At 43.1% G+C, this 22,456-nt stretch overlaps 1 protein-coding gene across 7 annotated transcripts in view; it reads left to right on the forward strand.

The window, feature by feature from the left end:
* LOC126997423 (ras-related protein Rab-32-like) overlaps window positions 1–22,456 on the forward strand; it is a 27,488-nt gene continuing 5,032 nt past the window's right edge. The window contains exons 1-4 of one of the 7 annotated variants that reach the window (XM_050858512.1): window positions 1–158; window positions 19,330–19,537; window positions 20,275–20,456; window positions 21,175–21,318. In XM_050858512.1, coding sequence (XP_050714469.1) covers window positions 126–158; window positions 19,330–19,537; window positions 20,275–20,456; window positions 21,175–21,318 — 567 coding nt within the window. In that variant the 5' untranslated portion in view covers window positions 1–125. Of the gene's footprint in view, window positions 205–1,862; window positions 2,211–14,198; window positions 16,351–19,329; window positions 19,538–20,274; window positions 20,457–21,174; window positions 21,319–22,456 lie in introns of those variants that run through there. The other 6 variants (XM_050858511.1, XM_050858509.1, XM_050858510.1 and 3 more) reach the window with 6 other exon arrangements.

Genomic DNA, 22,456 nt, shown 5'->3' on the forward strand with positions numbered 1-22,456 from the left:
CGTGCACCAGCTGATATGGGTGCGTGTTATCAGGTGGTGCATCAGTTCAGGGGACTCCTCCAGTATGTGCAGAGGGCGGGCGTGACGGTGCGAGTTTATGTGCGTCCACTGCATGTGCATCAACCATGGGGGAGGAACCCAGCCAACCAGCCGTCCAGGTGAGCCATGGAGAGCGGTGCCACAGGTAGAGGAAGGTTGGGAAAGGTAAACTCCATCCCTTCACCTTGCTTGTTTGTTGTGGCGGTCCAATCAATACCGCGTGTCTCAATCTCAGGCTCTGGCCGTGTCTTCTGCCCTAATCTCACGCTCTTTGAGGCAACTGGCTATTGTTTTGTGCGTATTTGGCGTCCAGGGTTGGTCCTCTTGGTTGAATGGAATGTATGAAAGTCTGGAAAACAAAATGACCCCAAAAGTTCCAGGCGAGGCGGGAATATGAACACCACATATCTGTCCTAACAACACCCTCCTTTCCAGTGCTCATCTCCTTGTCTGTAGAGGAATGAGGCGACATAGCTTTTATATAGACTGTAAGACGATATTCAAGCGAGGCGTATGATGCACTATAGACTTGTGTTAGCCATGGACTACGTATAGCTATCGAAGTATAGGGGTGCTGTTTCAAATGAGTGCCAGAGTTGGGTGCATGGATCACAACAACCATTTCACAATAAACTATTCAGGAATGCTGTATATCTAGCAGTGAATCAGGTGTTGGCGTCTATGTAACCACAGCGCTGCGTTTCTTCCTCTACAATGCCTACATGTTCAGATATTGCCAGGCATTTTGAAACAGCTTCAGTAAATGTGCAGGCGATCGAGGGTTGTCCAAACAGATAATTCATTTCCAATTCCTATTTCAATGGCCTTTTCTTAACCCTTTCCCAACCTTCGTTCTCTCTATAGCCTTTAGATTTTTTTTAACGTTCAATTAAGTGATTCAACGATGAAACGTGAATTTATCACGTTATACTCCTGTCTGATAATTATGTTAGGCGTTGGTGTTGGGCCACGTGTCTCCACACCAACAGTTTGCAATGGAAAGCGACAGGAGGCAGATGTGACAGTTTACCATTATTCAACTGATTTAATATGTTGATTATGGAGTTATTTGTTTACGATTTTTTTTAATGAAGAATGAGGCTATTTCTGGACATGATTATCAGAGGGACAGTTACTTTACTTTTTCTAAATTTCCCATTTTACGGGCTGGTTTGTGGCTCAGCTGTGATTTATTTTTTTAATTACATGAAAAATAACCATGGATGCTACTATACTTCTTTGGATATCAAAACTGCTTTTCAGTCACTGACTTCATCATAGTATGTTAGGACCACTGCATGATAATTGAGAGAGAGAGAGAGAGAGAGAGAGAGAGATATTGTCGTGAAGAACACGCATGCTATTCAGCGTCTGGGTCACCATCCCGTGCGTCTGGCAGAGGGGCACAGCCAGACCCAGTGAAGGATCGTCTTGTCTTCTGTTCAGGGGAATGGTATTAATGAGATCACATGCTTTGTACCTACCTATGCGTGATGAAAATGCGATCAGACTGGAAGGCGCCACAACAGTATTTGTTATTCAGTCACTTGGGCGAGGGCTGTCAAATATTAAATTTTATTCCGTGATGGATCACGCTTGTCACAACGATTGTGGAAGAGACTCAACAACTCACAAAATTTAGCAACCATTTGTTTGGATAATGTCACCTTACTGTAATTTACTAAATATGCCAAAAATGTCATAGACGCTATGAAAAAAAAAAAAAAAAATGGCTGGCCAATAACTGCTTCGTCTATAGAGAAAAATCGTGTGTGAACGAAGATTTCTGGAGGCCCCCCACCCCCGTGTGGAGCGTTGGCAGTGGCCAAGGGGCAGAGAGAGCCTTGAGAGACCACTACTGCTGCTACCTTCTTGCGTCCGCCTTCAGTCTGTGTTAAATAATTAGGGTGTATTTCGCCTAAATGCGAAAGATTACCCTGCTATCTGTCGCCATTAGCCGTAGCCGATGTGTGCTGTAAGGGCGAGTGATCAAGGCGCCGGACACAATGCATGGTGTGCAGGAGAGTGGCTGGTTCACTTGAAGTTTGTTCCCTGAGCTGGTGTGGTCACTGCCAGCCTGCTGGTGACTGCTGAACACTGTTAATACTGCCCAACGCGCTGCGATGACCAACAGCGGCATGAACAACGGCGCTCAGAGGCGGAGATTGACGGTGAGTGGGATGTAGTTCTTGCGATGCGTGTTCTCGAGGGCCTGTCATCGGCTTTATGCTTTGCGACGAGCTTTACTATTGACACTCAGATATTTGAGGAAAATATCACAGGTAAAAGCATAACTAATGTTAACAAATGTCGTAAACCACAAGTACTATGAATATATTTGCCTGTCTGGCATACAGACAACAGTTCGTCTTCCCGCTGTTCAACTACAGAAATTGCTGAGCTTGTGGTTTGGTGGAACGACTGGATAAAGGGAGGAGGTGAGGTGTTTGGATGCTTCATATTATAATTATATTTGTTGATATACTGAAAGGGTAGGGTTGCCGATCACTTTTTGCATACTCCGACCCCGTACTTGATAAACACTAATGAAGAGCAAGTGGAGTGTAATCAGTACTAAATTATGTGGTAACTTTTTATCTTCTCATAACATTGCATTAGTGGCTCCAAAATAGTCAATGTACGTAATACTAATGATAAAAATAATTGTCAGCTATAATAATAAAATAATAATGACAATGATAATAATATAATAATATTAATAATAATAATAACTATAATAATAATAATAATAATAATAATAATAATAATAATAATAATAATAATAGTAATAATAATAATAACAAAATAATAAAAATACTTATAACAATAATAGGGATAGACAATCGTATCACGTTATTATTTATTTCTCTACTCTGCATGCACCTTTTCTCTATATTTATCTATCTGTCTATTAATCTATCTATATATTCATCCATTCCGTCTGTAGATAAGTCACTCTATGTAAACGCATATGCGGTACGTAGTGAAATATTTATGCATCCGAGTCCTCTTTCTGGGGGTCAAGGGTCACCAGAGTCGCATGCCAGTGTGAGGCGCCGTGTTACAACACATGGGCGCGGTCGCAATCGTGATGCGGCATCTATTATAGTATCATCATAAAGTCGGCGCTTTTATACTGAATTGCGTCTTCCCCCCCCCAAAAAAAAAAAAACTATTGTAACTCCGGTTGTCGTCTTACACCATCATCAGCAAGCCGATGGAGTGCTTATATATGTACTACCTATAGCAATGGATTCGTGTTTTGCCCTAGGTGACTTCTGTCCTCTTGAGTCGTCGCAGACACATTTATTAAGCGTGTCTGCTGCGGGCGAGGCCTATGTGGCGCGCTAAGGGCTCCGGGTGTTGGGGTGCTGTGAGATCTTCCTTAGATCACCAGACCGCTGGGGGCTAGAAGGTATACCGGTTTAGGTGACTCTCACTCCCACCTTACCTTGTGTTAACGAACGCGAGTTTTCTCTTTTATCACCCCCCTCCTCTCTCTCTCTCTCTCTCTCTCTCTCTCTCTCTCTCTCTCTCTCTCTCTCTCTCTCTCTCTCTCTCTCCTCAGTACCCTTTCCTTGCTGTCTCTTGTTGCGTTATTGTTTACCAATCTTTAAAAAAAAAAAAAAAAATACACTCGCGTTTCCTCCAGAATTGATTAATAATTCCCCCGCCCTCCCTCTCATGTATTTTCTTCTACCATTCCTTACTTTTGTTTCCTCTATCCTCAGTATTTAGAAAAAAAGTAATCCATCGCATAGGTAAGCGCCTCCACACGCCTATAATAGCTACGAATCCGCAGGCTTGGGCCGTAATGAAAAGATAATAACTAATAGTAATAATAATAATAATAATGACTCATTATTTTTTGTTATTATTATTATTATTATTATTATTATTATTATTATTATTATTATTATTATTATTATTATTATTATTATTATTATTATTATTATTATCATCATTATTATTATCGGCATTTTTGTTACATTATTATTATTATTATTATTATTATTATTATTATTATTATTATTATTATTATTATTATTATCATCATCATTATTATTGGTATTGGCAGTGGCGGCATTATTGTGCTCTATCATGGTAAGTGTAGTCGTGGCTGTCGTCGTTATATCGTGCTTGCAGGCTGGAGTGCGGCATCCCTGTTTTCCAAGCCCTCGTCTAGCACACCTGCCGCCCTCCTTGGGGCTGCATAGCGGAGAGTTGTGTTCAGCAAGGTCTTTGGGATCATGAAAACCCGTTCTTTGTCCTTTTTGTCGGGAGCGAGAGTGAGACCCCCAAAGCAGCACATGAAATTTAAAGCATCCACATCAGATTTGGGTCATGGAAAGTTCATGTATACTATTCTTATTGTTATACGCGATACAGATGCGATCATTTATGCTTTTAAGGATTTAATTTGCACACACACACACACACACACACACACACACACACACACACACACACACACACACACACACACACATTCCATGTTATACCCAGGGTTTTTCCTCCCCATTCCACTTTGCGCGCTTCTTAGCTTTCTCTGAATATTTTACGTGGCGCTTAGTTTCCGATGCTTATGTCAGGACTGGCAGGATATTTTGTACACCCTTTTCTTCAGGGAGAGTGGCACGTTGCTATTCATGACATTATGTTTACCAAAAGTGCTCCTTCACATTGCTATTCTCCTTCTGATTTATTAAGATTTGGCAGTGCCTCTACGTATAAGCCACAGCTTGTGTGTTCAGATTTCATACAACTGTTAAAGATGAAGAAAATGTTGTTTGCTGAGGTATGGGATTTATAACTAAACATATAAACAAGTAGGGCACTTCTTTTAAGGCTAGCACTGAGGCACATGCTCAGATGCTGACCATCTCATGGGCATACGTGCTTGACCACAATAGTTTGAGTATAATCATTATAGAAAAAAAAAGGTTAAGCATAATTAAGTAGCTCTGGTGTTTGTGTCGGCAGAGGAGGTGGTGGATAGTGTGATGGTGGTGGTGTGTGGTTGTGTAATGAAAGAGTCATGTGGATTGAGAAAATAATGAACCCGTGGGGTGTTCAGAACAGGTCCCCAGCGTCGGTAATACAAGTAAAATCCCTTATTTGTGTCGGTGGTCAAGGCGAGGCGTGGTCGGCGGCTCACAATCGGATGGTGATGATGGCGGTGTCTTAACGTCGTATTACTTCATCAAACATAAGGTGGCTGATTTGTCTTTTTGACCCGTTTTTCAAGGCGTGGTTAGTTGGTTTCGTTGATGTTTTTATATAACTTTTTACGACTGAGTTTGTAATATGTCGAGCTAACTGTGAAAGTCCGACACTTCTAGCTAACGCCGTCTCCAAAAAATGGAACTGAAATGGCAAGCAAGCCACGCAACTTTTAATAAATACTAATACGACGTTTAAAATATCTGCCGTGAGTCACTTGTAGCGTTTCTTTAACCAGCTTAAAAACTTCAGATTATCCAACAAGGCCTTTGAGCATGGCGGTTTTCTGCGCCAAGTGTCGTAGTGAATCTGGGTCCTTCACTTTTCACCTCCTTATTGTTATGATCTTATTATCTCAGATTCATTGTTGGGTTAGAACTCATCGATACAGTAGTTTCTTCCTTCACGAATTTGCCCACCAAATGAGTCTGTATCCCTTAATTTTCCTCTCCTTACTATTTTTTTATATTATTATTAAATGTTTAGGAAGAACTGGGAGATGAAAACAATTTATTTTTTCACCAAACTTGTCATAAAACAAATCTAGGTACATTAACTTTCATCTCCTGATTATTGTTCTTTGACAACGTAAAGGAAAAAAAATACTATGCGATACTTATACTAAATTCCAGCAAGACAAAGTAATAAGAGGCATCGATGTAGGAAGATACTGAACAGTCAAATGGTAGAATGGGAAGACTTCGGAGAGGAAGGAAACTTGGAAGGCGAGCTGCCCCCTCTCCACTTTTTTCTTTACCTGTGATGATAGAGGGGAAATATCTTCTGCTAAACGTAATACAGTATCGCAGTGACAAGTGAAAAATCTTTGAGTCTCTCTTATTTTATGGATTATAGTCTTTCAAGTTACATATCTGTGGGATTATCAATGAATCAATTAATGGGGGCATACGCGGGTGGCCGTTGCCTTGCCCACCCCCACGAAGCCATTCCGCGGGGGTCCTTTCGGGGAAGTCTCCATGCCGACCCCTTCCCCTGTGTGTGTGTGTGTGTGTGTGTGTGTGTGTGTGTGTGTGTGTGTGTGTGTGTGTGTGTGTAAGGCTTCCTTTGCTCCTCCCACGTCTCTCTTCAAGTCATCTGACAAAACAGCGGATTAGTCCTTGACTAGCGTTAAAATGGCGCGTGATAAAGGTACACACACAAAAAAAAAAAAAAAACATTCGCACTTACAGCTGTTTTTGTATATGTAAAAAAAATAATAAAAAAAAACCCCGCTGTGTGTGTGTGTGTGTGTGTGTGTACATGACAGATAACACTAGATGGACCGTATTTATGTTTTGACGCACGTTCTTAGTACCGGCCTCTTGTATTGTTTGGTTACAAATTCTAAAATCTTTCAACAGGGAGCTCCAGTTACGCATTCCCTTCCCAAAGCTCTATTGTCCCATATATCTTGAGATGCGACGAGGGTAGGATGGCCGGGTCATATTAAGCCGAGATAGCCGAATATCGAACCCTCTGCTGGCGTGCTCACTATCTCTCATCAGCCCATTTTCGTTATATTATCGTCACTTTTTGTCCAGGATATAGCATGAAGAGGAATTGGATTAATAGGAAAGGTTCAGTGGGGGAAAAGGAAAATTGTTTGAGTGTACAGGCTTGTTAGTTGTTCTGATGTGCAAATTGTATATCGGGCACCCAATTTGTATGCCTCGGCGAACTGAGGGTATAATTATCATGAAGAGGAAGTGGGTTAAATGGGAACGGTCAGTGGGGGTAAAAGGAAAACTGAGTGTATAGTTGTATGATGTGTAGGTTTGTTAGTTGTTCTGACTTACGAAATGTTGATCAGGCACCTAATTTGTATTCCTCGGCGTACTAGGGGAGTGTACATTTGATTTGTTTGTATTTAGAGAGCCAAGCTAAGCGTCAACACAGTACTAATTCCCTCCCTCCTTCCTGCCGCGCACTCTGGTCCTCAGCGATCCTCTTGCATAGTGATATTGCGTATAGAAAGGTCCAGACTCTTCTTGGCAGGAACATTGGAATCTTGTCCCAGTCTTGCTGTGAAGAAGGCTTGGAGAGAGAGAGAGAGAGAGAGAGAGAGAGAGAGAGAGAGAGAGAGAGAGAGAGAGAGAGAGAGAGAGAGAGAGAGAGAGAGAGAGAGAGAGGACTTTTTTTTATTCCGGGCATTCTTGTACAAAGTGTATAACCGTAATGCTTCTTTGTGCTAAACATCGTAAGGTTTAGCATGAATGGACGAGACTCCTCCCGTCAGATTACCGATGAATGCCACCACAAGCACCCTCACCTTCCAGGCCAAGTAGAGGCTGCCTGCAGGTGTAGCGTCAGGAGTGTGTGGTGCGCGCGGGGACGAGGATAACCGGGACCACAGGTAGACGCTTGAGGTTGTGTGTCCTTCAGATTACGGTGGTACAGGAAGGAAGGAAGGGGTATTGTGAGTGATCGGGAGTGGCATTTGGTGTTTAAGTAGTACAGGAAGGAAGGAAGGGGTATTGTGAGTGATCGGGAGTGGCATTTGATGTTTAAGTAGTACAGGAAGGAAGGAAGGGGTATTGTGAGTGATCGGGAGTGGCATTTGGTGTTTAAGTAGTACAGGAAGGAAGGAAGGGGTATTGTGAGTGATCGGGAGTGGCATTTGGTGTTTAAGTAGTACAGGAAGGAAGGAAGGGGTATTGTGAGTGATCGGGAGTGGCATTTGGTGTTTAAGTAGTACAGGAAGGAAGGAAGGGGTATTGTGAGTGATCGGGAGTGGCATTTCGTGTTTAAGTAGTACAGGAAGGAAGGAAGGGGTATTGTGAGTGATCGGGAGTGGCATTTTGTGTTTAAGTAGTACAGGAAGGAAGGAAGGGGTATTGTGAGTGATCGGGAGTGGCATTTGGTATTTAAGGGTGACAGAGTAGACGTAGAGTTAGATAACCAGGCTGGGTGCGTGGCTATAGTGGCGTGGCTGTCTGGCTGCATGGTTAGGGAGGCTGAGACGAGGAGGCGTGGAACTGTGATTTGGTTTTGGAGCTACTCATGGAAACGGACGTAATCTTTTAATTAAGAAAGTCCATGGAAGTGAATGCAAAAGCTGACTGTAGATTAGTGGTTTTATATCGCTCTTTGAATAGAAAGATAAGTCTTCTTCCCGTGGTGTTATAGTAAATTAAGAGTATTGTAACGGTCTACTTAATTATTCTCGATCATCAAATTTTCTTTTCACGTAGACATTGCAAGTTGATTTACATGATTCAAGAACACTTTACAACTCTGATATCAAGTACCATGCTTACGATTTCATATCAATTATACTTTTTATTCATTCTATGCTTACCAACAATATTTGATTTCCTTCGCTTTTTCTTTATTTTTTCCTGTGACTTCTCTATCAGAGTTGTTTGGTTCGGGAGCATCAGCCTCATATTTTGAAGCGAATAAATATATAATAATGGAGTTTCCCTAAAAATATAAAAACAGCGAACATTATTCTTTCTGGTGACACATCACTAAGATAATCCGGATAACGATGTCGAGCTGAAAAGTGTGTGTGTGTGTGTGTGTGTGTGTGTGTGTGTGTGTGTGTGTGTGTGTGTGTGTGTGTGATATGACTAAAAATTCGAAACCTGAACTTATCATTAATCTAAAATCGGTCTCCAGCCTTCAATCGTGAGTCTTGCGAGGCGGAGCGTGTTCTGCCCGGCGCCGGAGCGTCCCTTCCCCCCGCCCACGTGACCGCAAGGTGGCCTTTTAAAGTATTAGGTTATGTGCCTCTGTGGTTAATCCCTCTTGTTGCAGTGGCGAAATCACAATCTTAATAATCAGAAACTCACTAGCGTAAATAAACCGAAAACTGCTTTGGAGCAGTGAGGCGCAACTGGTTTGAATGTGTGATATTGAACATGAGCAAATTGCATTAATTTTATTGTCTGTAAACATGGACAAGTATTATAAATGCATGCCACTCAAGCTAAACTAATTCGAAGTTTAATCGTCTCATAAGTAACAAAAATAGGTATACCTTTTTATTGTTTATAATTATGTATTATGTGTTACTAGTGAGGCGTGTTCAACGGTTCGACATACTAAACGAAAAATAAACTAGCATAGTCTCAGATTCTGTTTGCAGATGTGTCACGTGTGGGGCAAAGGTGTGGTGAAGAATGGCAGCTTTCCGACCTTAATATCACACACACACACACACACACACACACACACACACACACACACACACACACACACACACACACACACACACACACACACACACGTTTATTATTATTATTATTATTATTATTATTATTATTATTATTATTATTATTATTATTATTATTATTATTATTATTATTACACACACACACACACACACACACACACACACACACACACACACACACACACACACACACACACACACACACACTTTTCAGATGGCGTCTTTTTGTTATCAGAACATAATGGAAAACAGATAGTGAGCCTCTTCAGAAGACCTCACTTTTACCCTGGAGTAATAATCTTCATTCCACTTCAGGACATATACATCCCCCAAGCATTCCCTTTCGTTTCTGTCCTGTGTTTCTAGTTTCCAATTTCGATTTACAACCCATAAACTACGTATTAATTTAATCACACGATCTGCAGAACAACCTCTCCTTTGGTCATTTTATATCAGTCTATTACTCTTTTTGTCCACTTGCTGTCCTTTCTTCTTGTACGTGACTTGAGCATTACCATTACTATATATTTTAATCGCTTTTATTGTGTAATCTATTTTGGTCTGTTCTCTTATTCATTTGCGAGTTTTCTTATCTGATATAGTGATACCCTTAATGTGTGTGTGTGTGTGTGTGTGTGTGTGTGTGTGTGTGTGTGTGTGTGTGTGTGTGTGTGTGCCAGACAGACAGACAGACAAACAACCAGACAGACTTTGAGACAGGAATCTACTTCTTAATTACATATCCATACGTCTGTCTTGTTGCAGTATTTCTTTGGTCGTGTCTTATTTTTTTTTTTTTTAGCTCCTCTACTCAGTGGAATATTACCTTTCCGTATTAAAAAGACAAGATCGTGACCGCTGGCGAGTGACGGATACCCGGGCTCCTCTTCCCGCCCGGCTCAGGTAACCCGCTGGCCGTCGCAGGTGGTTCGAAGCCGCCTCCAATTTTAATCTGAAATATAAAGTGACGTTGTAGTTTTCTTTGTTATTTTCGCATAGTTTGTTGTGCTTTTGGTACTGAATCTTCGTCTTAAAATTGTGTCACGCTTCTATCTGGGTCTTGACGTCATGCACTGGTTTAGATTCACTGTTTGATGTTAGCAGGTCGGACGGGTTTTAGAAGTCTTGAAGTGCTTGGTGCTGAGCCGTCCTCACAATCACAAGGAAAGAGTGAACTGGGGAGAAATTTGAATGCTAGTTAATCTTAGAAGTGACGTGATGCTTGCTTCTGTGTGTGTTTGTGTGTGTGTGTGTGTGTGTGTGTGTGTGTGTGTGTGTGTGTGTGTGTGTGTGACTAAGTGTTCAAAAAGTAGATTCACGATCCATTTTATCATCCCGGACAGTCTTCACCGATTAGAACCTTATCACTAGTTGACTGGCTACTTCTCACACTCTTTTCCTCCGCCACACATTCCTTCCGCCGAAAAAATGTGGGTTAGTGGGTTTTCTACAAGCATTCGTCCTCTAACCTTACTTTTTTTTTCATTTTCCCGTCTTTCATCCGGTCGACCTCTCTCTTCAGCTTACGTACCCATTTTCGAAGTACGCCCTGAAATAGATAGATAGATAATTATTTCCCTAACTTCATTATTATATTATTTTTACTGACTTCCCGTAGGTCAATATCTCTAGTCAACTTACGTAGCCAGTATGATAGATAGATAGATAGATAGAGGGAGAGACAGGCAGACAGACTGAGACAGATTTACGTAGCTCTTCAGGTTGACAGAAGACATATGACAAAAGCGTCGCATCGGCCAGCCTAGGATTAGGGGGAGACCAGAGGGTGACGGGGACGTGCGCGCGTGTGGGAGCGCGGGCGTGATGGGTTAGAAGTGGGTGGGGTTAGGAAGCATTGTAATCGTGGTTGATGAGGCTCTTAGGGCTGAATGGGGCAAGGCACTGAATGTATAGGACTGTGTGGGCTTGTGACTGAAGGATTTAACCTGGGTAGTTGAGGTTAGAGGACGTGAGAAGGTTTAAGAGAGATTGTGAAGATGAGTCAGGAGAGTTAGAGAAGAGGAAGCGAAGGAGGATAGGAAGTATGATTAAGGAAGCTTTAGGATGAGGAATGAAGAACATCTGAAGAAGCAAAAGAAGAGGAGGAGAAAGACGGGAATAGTCATGAAGTATGAAAATGGAATCAGAAAATATAAGAAAGAAGGTTCGCTAGTGTTGCAAGGGCGTGCATGATTTGAGGGAAAAAAGGACATGTCGAAATGGTGCTTATAGTTCATCCCTCGTGTGTGAGAGAGATGTAACATAAGGTGATCAGATAGGGAGAGAAAGTGGAAGAAAATGGGAGTCACCTGTCTGTCTGTCTATCCATCCATAGGGCCTCAAAATAAGATGGAACTCATATTTCTTAGGACAAAGATGTGACGTAAGGTGCAGAGATAGGGAAAGTGAATCAAATTAGGGACTAGCTTAAAAGGCCTAAGGAAAGATATAACCATTTGGAAGACGTGGTTAGATAAGTTCAATGCAAAAAGGGTGAAGGTGATGACCCTGAATTGTTTGAAGGTTTGAAAGGGACGAGGCAAGCTGCGATGGGGCGGGGCGGGGCGGGGCGGCGATAAGGTGTACGATAAAGGGGTTCTGGGGTGCAGGTGAAGCCGAGAGTTGGGTCAGGTGGAGGGACGCGGACGAGGAGGAGCTGTCACTGCAGGATCATCTTCCTTCACATGACGACACATGATAGCCTCCCCCTGCCCCCCGTCCTTCCTCCTCCTCCTCCTCCTCCTCCGTCTGTGTGTATTTGTGTACGTATTCTTGTCTGTGGGGCTTCGGTTCAAGAATGAGCGCGCGCTTGCACACACACACACACACACACACACACACACACACTTCGATAGCTCAGTCGGTTAAAGCGCTGTGCTGCCAGGCTTCGCGGCGTGACAGGCAGAGGTTCGAGCCTCGCTCAGGTCGTTTTTTTCCCAATGACTTGGAGTGGTTACTGTCCTCCCTTGGGAAAGAGGGATGGATTGTATGGTGTGTGAGATCCTGGCAGTGTCCAGAGATCGACTAATGAGCCTTACTCTAATCGAGAGGGTACTTGTTGGCGATTGCGAGTCCAACTCCTGATCAAGCCGTGGTGAAATACACACACACACACACACTCCAGTTTTCTCTCAAAAAGATAATAGAAAATAATGAACAATAACTAAGCCATAAAAGCATCTGTTGCGTTCGTGTAATCGTTTTTGTCGTTTGTTTTTGTTGTTGTTTTTGTTGTTATTGGCTCGCTCCCTTCTCGCCCCGACCCTGTTTATCGTCGCTCCAGGAGGCGTGGAGGGCGTGGCGCTCTTGACCGCTTTGTCACCGAGCACATGACTGGCGAAGGTCCAGTCACGAGGCGTGCATCAAGGGAGCCGCGCAGGTGGTGGTCACGGGAGGGGCGCGAGGCCCCGGCGCGGGATGAGATGACGAACCAGCCACTGATAGACTTGTATTATAAAGGACAAACGATGAAGGTCAAAGCAGGTGCCGGTAACGTTAAGGTAGCACAATGAAGGGTTGAGGTTGACACACACACACACACACACACACACACGTTAACATGCATGTCAACAGTCGCCGGTCGGTGCCGGAAGCCCTGCGACTTCCCGTAAGAGGATGTCAGGCCAGAGGCGCCTAAAGTACGTTTGGAAGAAGTCTCTTACAACTATAAAGATCCGGGACGAGAGTTCTTTCGTTTTTAAAGTTGGCAAAGAAAAAAGAAATAAAAAACTAAATGCGCACAATGAATAAAAAAAAAATCTTTTATGAAGCATCACAATGCCATCAGCCGAGTTTCAGATACACACTGACGTAAACTTATTTATTTATTTTTCTTTGTCATTCCCTAAATCTTGGAGCCTGCTAGTTTCACACGAATATGATAATTCAATCTGGGATTATTTTTCAATAGAATTGTGTAACCCAGAAGACTTTGAGGAAAATATAAAGAAAGTCCTAAGCAACTTGTCACATCTTTGAGTATTGTTAAGCATCCATGTACATACCCACAGTACTGTGTCGGGGGCTGAAGTGAAAATGACCATTTACGGGGTACCTTTCAGGTGCTATTGTTGTATTTTGCTCGTGATGGTCTATAGTGGTGGTGGTGTATTGGCGGTGGTGGTGGTGGTGGTTGTGACGGTATCTTTACGTTCCAAGCGAAGGCTGTCGCTTGGAAGGACGTGTACGTACATTGTCACTTAATGTATTTAGTCGAATGATTGTCATTCAAGAGAGAAAAATGGAACCAGATGCATCATTGAATGAGAATGGCCAGGAATTGAATGGAATGGAATTGAATTGAATGACCCGGTGGGAACGCTTACATAGGAATTAACGTGATCCATCATAGCCACTCATGAATGACAATGAATTGAATGGAATGGAATTGAATTGAATGGTTTGGTGGGAACGCACCCTAATATAAATCACCCACTTCTGTATCACGGTCAAAACTGTTAGTAGCTCTCGCCCCTTCACAAATACAACAGTAGTAGTTTTCTCTAAGTCATATACAACTTTGTCAAAGTAATTTCCTTGGCGTCAGTCACGAAGTAGGGAGTGTATATTTAAGGTCCCTGCTGATGCTGTTGTAGTATGTACTTATCAACCTAAATTAGGAACTGGAAGATCGTTTCGATCCTACTTCATAGCGGAGAAAATGTGGTTTGAATTACAAAGAAACGCCAGGTCTTAAAGCGACGTAATGTGTGTGTGTGTGTGTGTGTGTGTGTGTGTGTGTGTGTGTGTGTGTGTGTAAACCTCAGAGCCTTGCTTCTCTTTCGTCCTATCCCGTTCCGGCCTCACTTCCCCCGCCTCCTCTTCTAGCGCCTCCCTTCCCCCCTCGCCCTCGCCAGCTCAGCCTCGCCATGGCCGCCGCCACAATCGCACTCAGTTGTACGTGTGGAGGCGACCTCTCTCCTCCTTATAGCCCGCTGCTTGTCACTCTGCTGGGGCCTGACCTGACTGTGACCGCCCGGAGTTAATGCCGACCTGATTCGAGACATTCTTTAGCGGTAGTTGAGTGTTAGGCAACGTGAGGTCGCCTATTGTGTGGTGGTGGACTGTACGTGTTGGAGCTGCTCCTGCGGGAATCACCATGCATAACTCCGCCTAGGAGGTGGCTCTCCAGCATGTATTAAGATTGCTGGCACTCTCTTGGGTCAAGGATTAGGTGGGTGCAGCGTGAGGGACGAGAAGGCCTGCGTTGTGAAGGCGAGCGACGGCATCTCGCATCGTTGGTGAGTGCAGCAGACAGGTGGCGGTAACCTGTCGTGCTGCCGTGACACTGCTCTTGGAAAGTGATGAGCACCCGCCCGACCCGCTCTGCCACAGTAGTTGAGAGAGTGCGGGCCACGGGAAGCCACAGTGATAGAGCAGCAGCACCGCGGGACACGAAAGACACTGCCGCGCCCTTCGTATCTCACGCGCAGCAGGCACCGCCCGGCGCTGTCGGCGAGTTCCCTGTCAGTGGCAGTATAGACGAAGACACGTACTTCAAACTGTGTGATAACTTGAAAACCCTTAAGCTGGGGGACTCTGAACTGTCTGATAGCTTTGAGGAGTCTATAGACCACGAATCCGACACGACTGGCACGCAGGACAGTGACACTGGCTCATTCTACTCAGTGCAATCCCACCGCACAGAAAAAGGTGCCGACAGCTTTGTGTCACTTTTCCCGTTAGATTCCACTAGTGAATCAACCCTTTACGCCTCTGCTCAGTCCTTTCAAGGCGGTCTGCCCCACTCCTTGCCCGCCCAAACTGTTCCCTCTCACGACGCTGTCTTCAGGGAGAAACGTGACCTTAGAGAGCACCGCAGTAGTTTAACGTTCCTGCCGGGCCACACGCAACGCTTCGACCAAGTGTATCTTAGTGACCCCCTCGAGGAGTACACAAGCTGTCCCAACCTCGCTCCCCTCGAAGAGTACCGCCTCACACCCACAGCACCTGTACCCTGTCCCGCGCCAGCACTATCAGGTGCGACTACCAGACGCACCATGAGCACGGTAGATGGAGCCACTTCTCCAAAATCGCCCAGGTCAAGGAGGGAAGAAGATGGAGAGAAAAAGAAAAAAGGCCTGATATCGTCTTTCCGTAAAAGCCGCAAGACAGGCCGAAAGCTCCGTCAACAAAAGAAAGCAGCTGAGGGAGACACTGGTTCTGTGAGCACCGGTGTAAACAGCGACTATGATTCAGAACCTAGCGCCCCCAGCAGTCCAGCAATAGTTAAAAGCCAAGCCATGGGCGACTACAAGGATGGGGAGGACACAGAAGAGCCCACGGGAGCACTAGATGGCCACGAACGACTTAACGGATCAGCTGCGCCGAAGGAAGCAGACCCGAGGAGCAAAACCCCTTCCCCAACACCTAAAGGCACTGGGGTAGAGGAAGGGAACAAGAAAGGAGAGGAGAAGGAAGAAAAGAAAAGAGAAAAATCCAAATTTGGCAGTTTTCTGCGTAAAGAGAAGAAAATAAAGGATTCTGCATCAAAGTCGTCCTTGGCGAGTAACGCTTCCGCCGCCTCTTCTCAGGCCACCGATCCCTCCTCCCAGGCCAGTGCCGACGGTGTCTCCACATCCGATTCTGCAGAACTCAGACAGGAGGAGAAAGAGTTTAAGAACGATACCGAGCAGGCAACTGCGGTGGACGATGACGTGAATCTTGAGCCGCGCGATGTAAACAGACGCCCCTCCGACGCCAAGGAGCTTCCACAGTCCAAGACGTCTCCCGTTCAGCCCCGCTCAACCCCCGTCCAGTTTGTTAAAAACTTCACAGTGAATACCACCGTTCCCAAAGACAAGGTAGCACCCGAAAGCAAACCTAAACTCGATGCTGACGCGGACCAAGGAGACGTGAAAGGAATGGAGTCTGCCGACGTGAAGAAGAACGTGAAGCCTGCCAGTACTGAGGTAAAGTCATCTAGGTCTTCTGAAGTCACTTCTAAGCAAACAGAGGCATATAGACTCGAGCAGGCCTTCCCCCTTAAGCCCGTAAAGGTGGTGGCGCCCCCCTCGCCTGTACCGACGAGGAAGGTCGTGTGGCTTTCAGGTGAGAGGAGGACTTCCATTTCCTCCTCACGGTGCATGACTCCCATTCCCCTCCCCGGTAGGCGATACTCACTCGAAAACATATCACTCTTATCAGGCCCCAAACCTGTGACGACCGAGCGACCGATTTCTTTGAGCTCAAGCCATTTCGTCCCTCCCCCCCTCACCTTCACTTCTCCAAAGGATGGAGCATCTCATCCCCCGCGGGGTGCAATGGCGGTCCCAGCGGCAAGACCGGTGGCAAATCCGGACTCAGGCCCTGCACAGGGACCGATTCACTCTTCTCCTCCATCTAGCCCCGAGGGTGATGCTAAGGATTCCAGGGAGACCCCAGAAGGAGACCGCTCCGAGGGGGAGCGGAACCCCTTGCTAGACGCGTCCAGCTTCAAGAGCGACTCTTGGGTATGGTGACCCGTCCTGTTCACTTCTGCTGTAGGTGCTGCCCCCCACCCCCTCTTCTCCCTGTAGTCAGCCCTGACCTTTCTTTGGCATCATCTTGGTGTTTGTGGTGCTGATGGCTGTAATTGTAGATGTTGTAAATTGTTTAGTACTGGATAGCTTCATGTAGTTTCCGAGAATGTAGTTTCGAGTGATGTTCGAGCTGTACAATCATCGGTCACGGTACTATACATGCCAACTCTGTCGACATCATGAAATGTTAAAATCGATATGCCTGTGTTACCCAAAGATTTTTATATCTGAGGACTGATGTGGACGGAACAGGAAACGAAACAGGAGGGTGGAGATAACATGATGCTGCCCTTTGATTCACACATCACCACACGTCCTCTTAGATACCTGCTGAGCTCCCCTCGCCCCTCTCGTATATACACACACACACACACACACTATTATATGTAGTTGGCCTATCATAATAATTACGCTCTGCAAGTTTGTTATGGAGTAAATCATGGGAAAAAAATAGTCATAAAAGATGGGCAGTATTGATGATTGGTGAGCGAGGTGTCAACAGTGCTGGCATGCTTATGGGATCAAGATACAGGTACAGGTAGAGGCACAGGTTCAGGTGAAGTTGAGTGCGGTGAGTTGAAGCACTGCGTGCGTGTGCATCCTAGTGAACTGCTCAGCGCAAACATAAGCCCGGGGCAAGATGGCGGTCCGGAGTTTGTACGGCTTTACAGTGTCTCAGGAACACCGGGTGCTCTTCAGTGCTCGTCCAGTTTAACACAAAATCTTGAGTCTTACCAGTGAAGATAATACTATGGTCGTAGGAAATATAACTACTTAGACTTTTAAGAAACATACAACTTATAATCCATATTTCAAACGTTAGTTTCCTCGATAGATGATGCGTTCTTGAGTACCTTGCGAAATTCAGTAGGCTTGTGTGTGTGTGTGTGTATGTGTGTGTGTTGCGAGAGGAGCGTCTTGCCGGCCCTTGTAGAGCTTCCTCGGTGTTTCGGAGGGTGTGTGCGTCAACAAGGAGGCTTCTCTGTCCTGCTTCCTCAGACCCCTTCCCCACCGGTGCCTTTCAACCTTCTGTTTACCTTTATTACACCTGCACTAACACCTGAAGCCATAACGGGCATATCTTGATTTGCAAGAATGATTATATTTTTTTCCGGTTTCTTGCGTGTAGTCAGCCCAATGATGCGGGATGGGTGTATCCAAATTTAGCTTAGTTTAGTTCACGCTCTCCGTAAATGTCAGTGGCGTAAGGCTTTTCTTAAACTCAGATGACAGGGATAACGCCCTCTGAAATTACAGGGACAGACACATGATTGTATTGCTGATTATTTCGAAAATTAGTCCGAGTTTAGAGCTAAACACACACACACACACACACACACACACACACACACACACACACACACACACACACACACACTTTTTGGTTATTTTCTCTCTCTCTCTCTCTCTCTCTCTCTCTCTCTCTCTCTCTCTCTCTCTCTCTCCGATGACGCAAAAACATAAAAAAATGGCGTCACACAACGTAATCCATATAATAAACATTTAATTATACTTTAGGCGCTATTATACCAGCATATGCACGAATTGTAAAAAAAATAATTATCTGCGATAATGAAAAGCGCTGGCAGTCCATCCAGGGCTTGGCCAGCAAGACCTCGACCCTCACTAGCAGGGCGGGAGATGCAGCAGTTCAGAATTAGCGGCCGCGCAGTGCCCTAGCTGCACTGGGACGTTTTTTTTGTTTGCGTGTGTGTGTGGGGGGGGGGGGTAAGGTCGCCCAGGTATGATAGACCCACTATTGGGACTCCCCATAAGAAGTTTTGAGAAAAATGCAATGTAATTTAACAAATTGGATTTATTTTGTGTAGGGATTGGGCCCCCCAGAGATAACTTAGGTCCTCCATATATAAACGTAGAAGAGCCGCGCCACTGCGTTAAGCGTTAAGTTATGCGTTGCTTAGTACGCCCAGCCAGGAGCATAGTGTGTCATGTAGTTGTTACAATGCCTAGGATTAATTACTAACAAAGCTTCATGTAAACTAGCTTAATATATATATATATATATATATATATATATATATATATATATATATATATATATATATATATATATATATATATATATATATATATATATATATATATATATATATATATATATATATATATATATATATATATATATATATATATATATATATATATATATATATATATATATATATATATATATATATATGTATATATATATATATATATATATATATATATATATATATATATATATATATGATACAACAAATGTAAATAGATTGTCTACTACTGAAACTGCTGAGATTCCATTAAGCAGCATATGCATACCCCTAGGGAAAGATTACAATATTTTCTAATAGTAATAATCACCCACAGACAAACTCCAGCATAGATAAGCGGGAGCACCTGTACAAGATCTTGGTGATAGGAGAACTTGGCACCGGCAAGACATCCATCATCAAGCGCTATGTCCACCAGTTCTTCAGCCAGCACTACCGGGCCACCATCGGCGTGGACTTTGCCCTCAAGGTGCTTAACTGGGACAACAACACTGTTATTCGCTTGCAGCTGTGGGACATTGCAGGTAAGACTGATAAAGTATAGTTTTTGTATGACAGCATCATTGAGGTGGAACATTGCTTTAAACCTTCATGAGGTCTTTATTTCAACACAGTTAATCAAGTATTCACATGTACATATTTTCTCCAAGTCTTGCAGGGAGCAGACAGCAGAGTTATTATTACAGGGAGGCTTCAAGAGTGTATTCAATGGCTACTAAATTTGCCTTTTAAATCTATCTACCTTTATTTATCTATAGATATATAAATAGATAGATAAGTTTTGACAATTCACTACCTATTTTGGTCTTGTGGACAGATGATAACTATCATACATTATTGTCTCTGTCAAGTAGGCCGTATGTGTAAGTGATTGAAATTAAAATGCATGTTTTTCTCCTTTGATGAACAAGACAAAAAAGATGCAGTACCTCTGATTTTCATGCATCTTAGGTTTGTTACATGTATACAGTCAAATGTTTGTGTGGAGGTAAACAAAGACTCAGATTCAGCACCACAAAATCCTTTGAAAAATGCAGCTTAGCAGCTTTTCCTCAAATATGCTTTAAAAAGTGCACTTTTCTGTAAATCTGCCTTATCTATTTCATGGTCTGAACAACAAGGTGTGTGGACCAGGAGTATGTAATGTAACTCATTCCATTGATCCTTCTTGTGACTACATTTCTCTTCATGTTTCCCAGACATGTACAATGTTCCATTGCAGTTACACTTATGGAAGTGTACAATATTTGGTACTATACAGGTCAGGAGCGATTTGGGAACATGACACGTGTGTACTACAAGGAGGCAGTGGGAGCCTTTGTAGTGTTTGATGTGACACGTGCACAAACCTTTGATGCTGTGACCAAGTGGAAGACTGACCTGGACACCAAAGTCACTCTAGCAGATGGTTCCCCAATTCCTACTGTCCTTTTGGCCAACAAGGTAGGTTGGCAGGAAAGTTTCTAAGCTTTCAGTGTGTAAGGAATGTGTGTTGTAAACCTAAAATCTGATAAGTTTCAGACACACTTTTTTCACTTAATCCTGATGTATTACATAATAGTTTCAAGTGCTAATATTTCTTTTAAGATGAAAAATTTCTTGTGCACAACAACAACAGTGCCCTATTAGTCATATGCCAACATTGAACAGAAATGGTTGACCCCAGAATTGAAATATTTATTCTTAAATAATTGCTTATGAGACTACACCATAAATAGTTTCAGGAACGTATGGAGATATTGTATGTATTTCATAATTGGAAGATGTCATATGTTTGTCGGCATCATCTGTATGGTATTTTCTGAGCTCAGTATTGCAAAGTAGGAAATGATGTTTCATACAACCAGCAACAGTGAATCACCACAAGAGTATACATTTTTAGCTGAGAAAATCATGAACCATAAATTAATTACCGAAGTGATTTTAGAGAAAACAATGAAAGAATATTTTTTCTTCACAAAAAAATGCTAAGCAAACCTTTGCCTTCCTTTTTTGCATCACTAGTTGGAGTTCAGTCTGTTACAGCTTATGCATCCAGAAAACATTTTAACTGACCCCTCATTTCTAGAGCAGCACTGGAAAACATTTATGAATAAGAATACATGATTTCTATGTTACTGTGTGATCTGTCAGCAAACCTTAATTTCTTGTACTCTAACAGTGTGATCAGCCCAAGGAAGGTGTGGTGAACAACCCGGCACGGATGGATGATTACTGTAGAGATAGAGGCTTCAGTGGATGGTTTGAGACTTCAGCCAAGGAAAACATTAACATAGATGAAGCTTCTCGATTTCTTGTTAACAGAGTAAGTTTTACCCTATTTCTTATTTATAAATTATTATATTTATTGTTTATTTAATAATATTTATTATATTGCTTTATTTTACTTGTTATTATCATTATTATCAATGGTCAGCAAAGTATGAATTACGTACGATCAAAGATAAACTCAGAAAGAAAGCAACTGTATCCATGGTGCTATGCTGAAAAGCTGAAAGTGGAACGTATACTATTGGCCTAATGGTTATCAGTGAATGCAGAGAAAAGATACTCCAGTTTGGTCCCTGCTATCATTGAGTCTGACCTAGCTCTGCAGTGAGCCCCAGCTTCTGGCTTCTGTCAGCACTGGTACCAGTACCAGAGTTCAAGTACTAATGATCTCAGTACCAAAATCAAAAGTATATCTGCCCAGCCCTACTGTGCACACATGGCAAAATAAGCAAGTGTCAACAAAGAATTATCCTCAATCATTGATCTACTTCTAAAGACAGAGAAAAGAAATGTTTGAAGAGCTAGTGTCCTGTAGTGAAATGATATAGGCTGATAATGATGTTGTATAAATGTAGTACACCAATTCACATAGCACTGGTGTGTGACTCATGGATAAGTGGTTTCTTTCCTGATTCCCCAATTGGTTGGCTGCTCGCCTGGGATGGTGGAGGAGCCCTAACTTACAAGCACCTAACAGTGTTATCTTACCCACTGTTCAGCTGTTTTCTAGTGTTGACATTATAGTAGTAGCAAGAACATATCATGAACAACTCAAAACATATTGTTAAATATTGGGACATAAGTTTTTTTCATAGGCAAATGATATCTGGTTAATTGTGGAAGTACTATTTGATTGTACTTTGCTTTTATTTTCATAAACAGTATGATAATGTCATCATACACCAAAGTGTGATAAAAGGCAACTAAAAGCAAGACATCTAATAAAGTAAAAGAAGATGAGGTTGGGGCCTAGGCCCCCTCCCCCCCTACATCCATAGAATACTTCAATATGGTGACACCAATTTTTATCTTTAGTTCACTCTACCTCTCTGAGAAACAAGGTAATTGATGATTTAATAAATGATAATTTTAGCATTCTTAATACATGTCTCTGAACTCCACTGCATGCTATAAGGGCATGTGAAAGGTAGAGATTTCATCTTACAGGAGAT

This window comes from Eriocheir sinensis, chromosome 12, assembly GCF_024679095.1.
Source record: "Eriocheir sinensis breed Jianghai 21 chromosome 12, ASM2467909v1, whole genome shotgun sequence".
Classification (NCBI taxonomy): Eukaryota; Metazoa; Arthropoda; class Malacostraca; order Decapoda; family Varunidae; genus Eriocheir; species Eriocheir sinensis.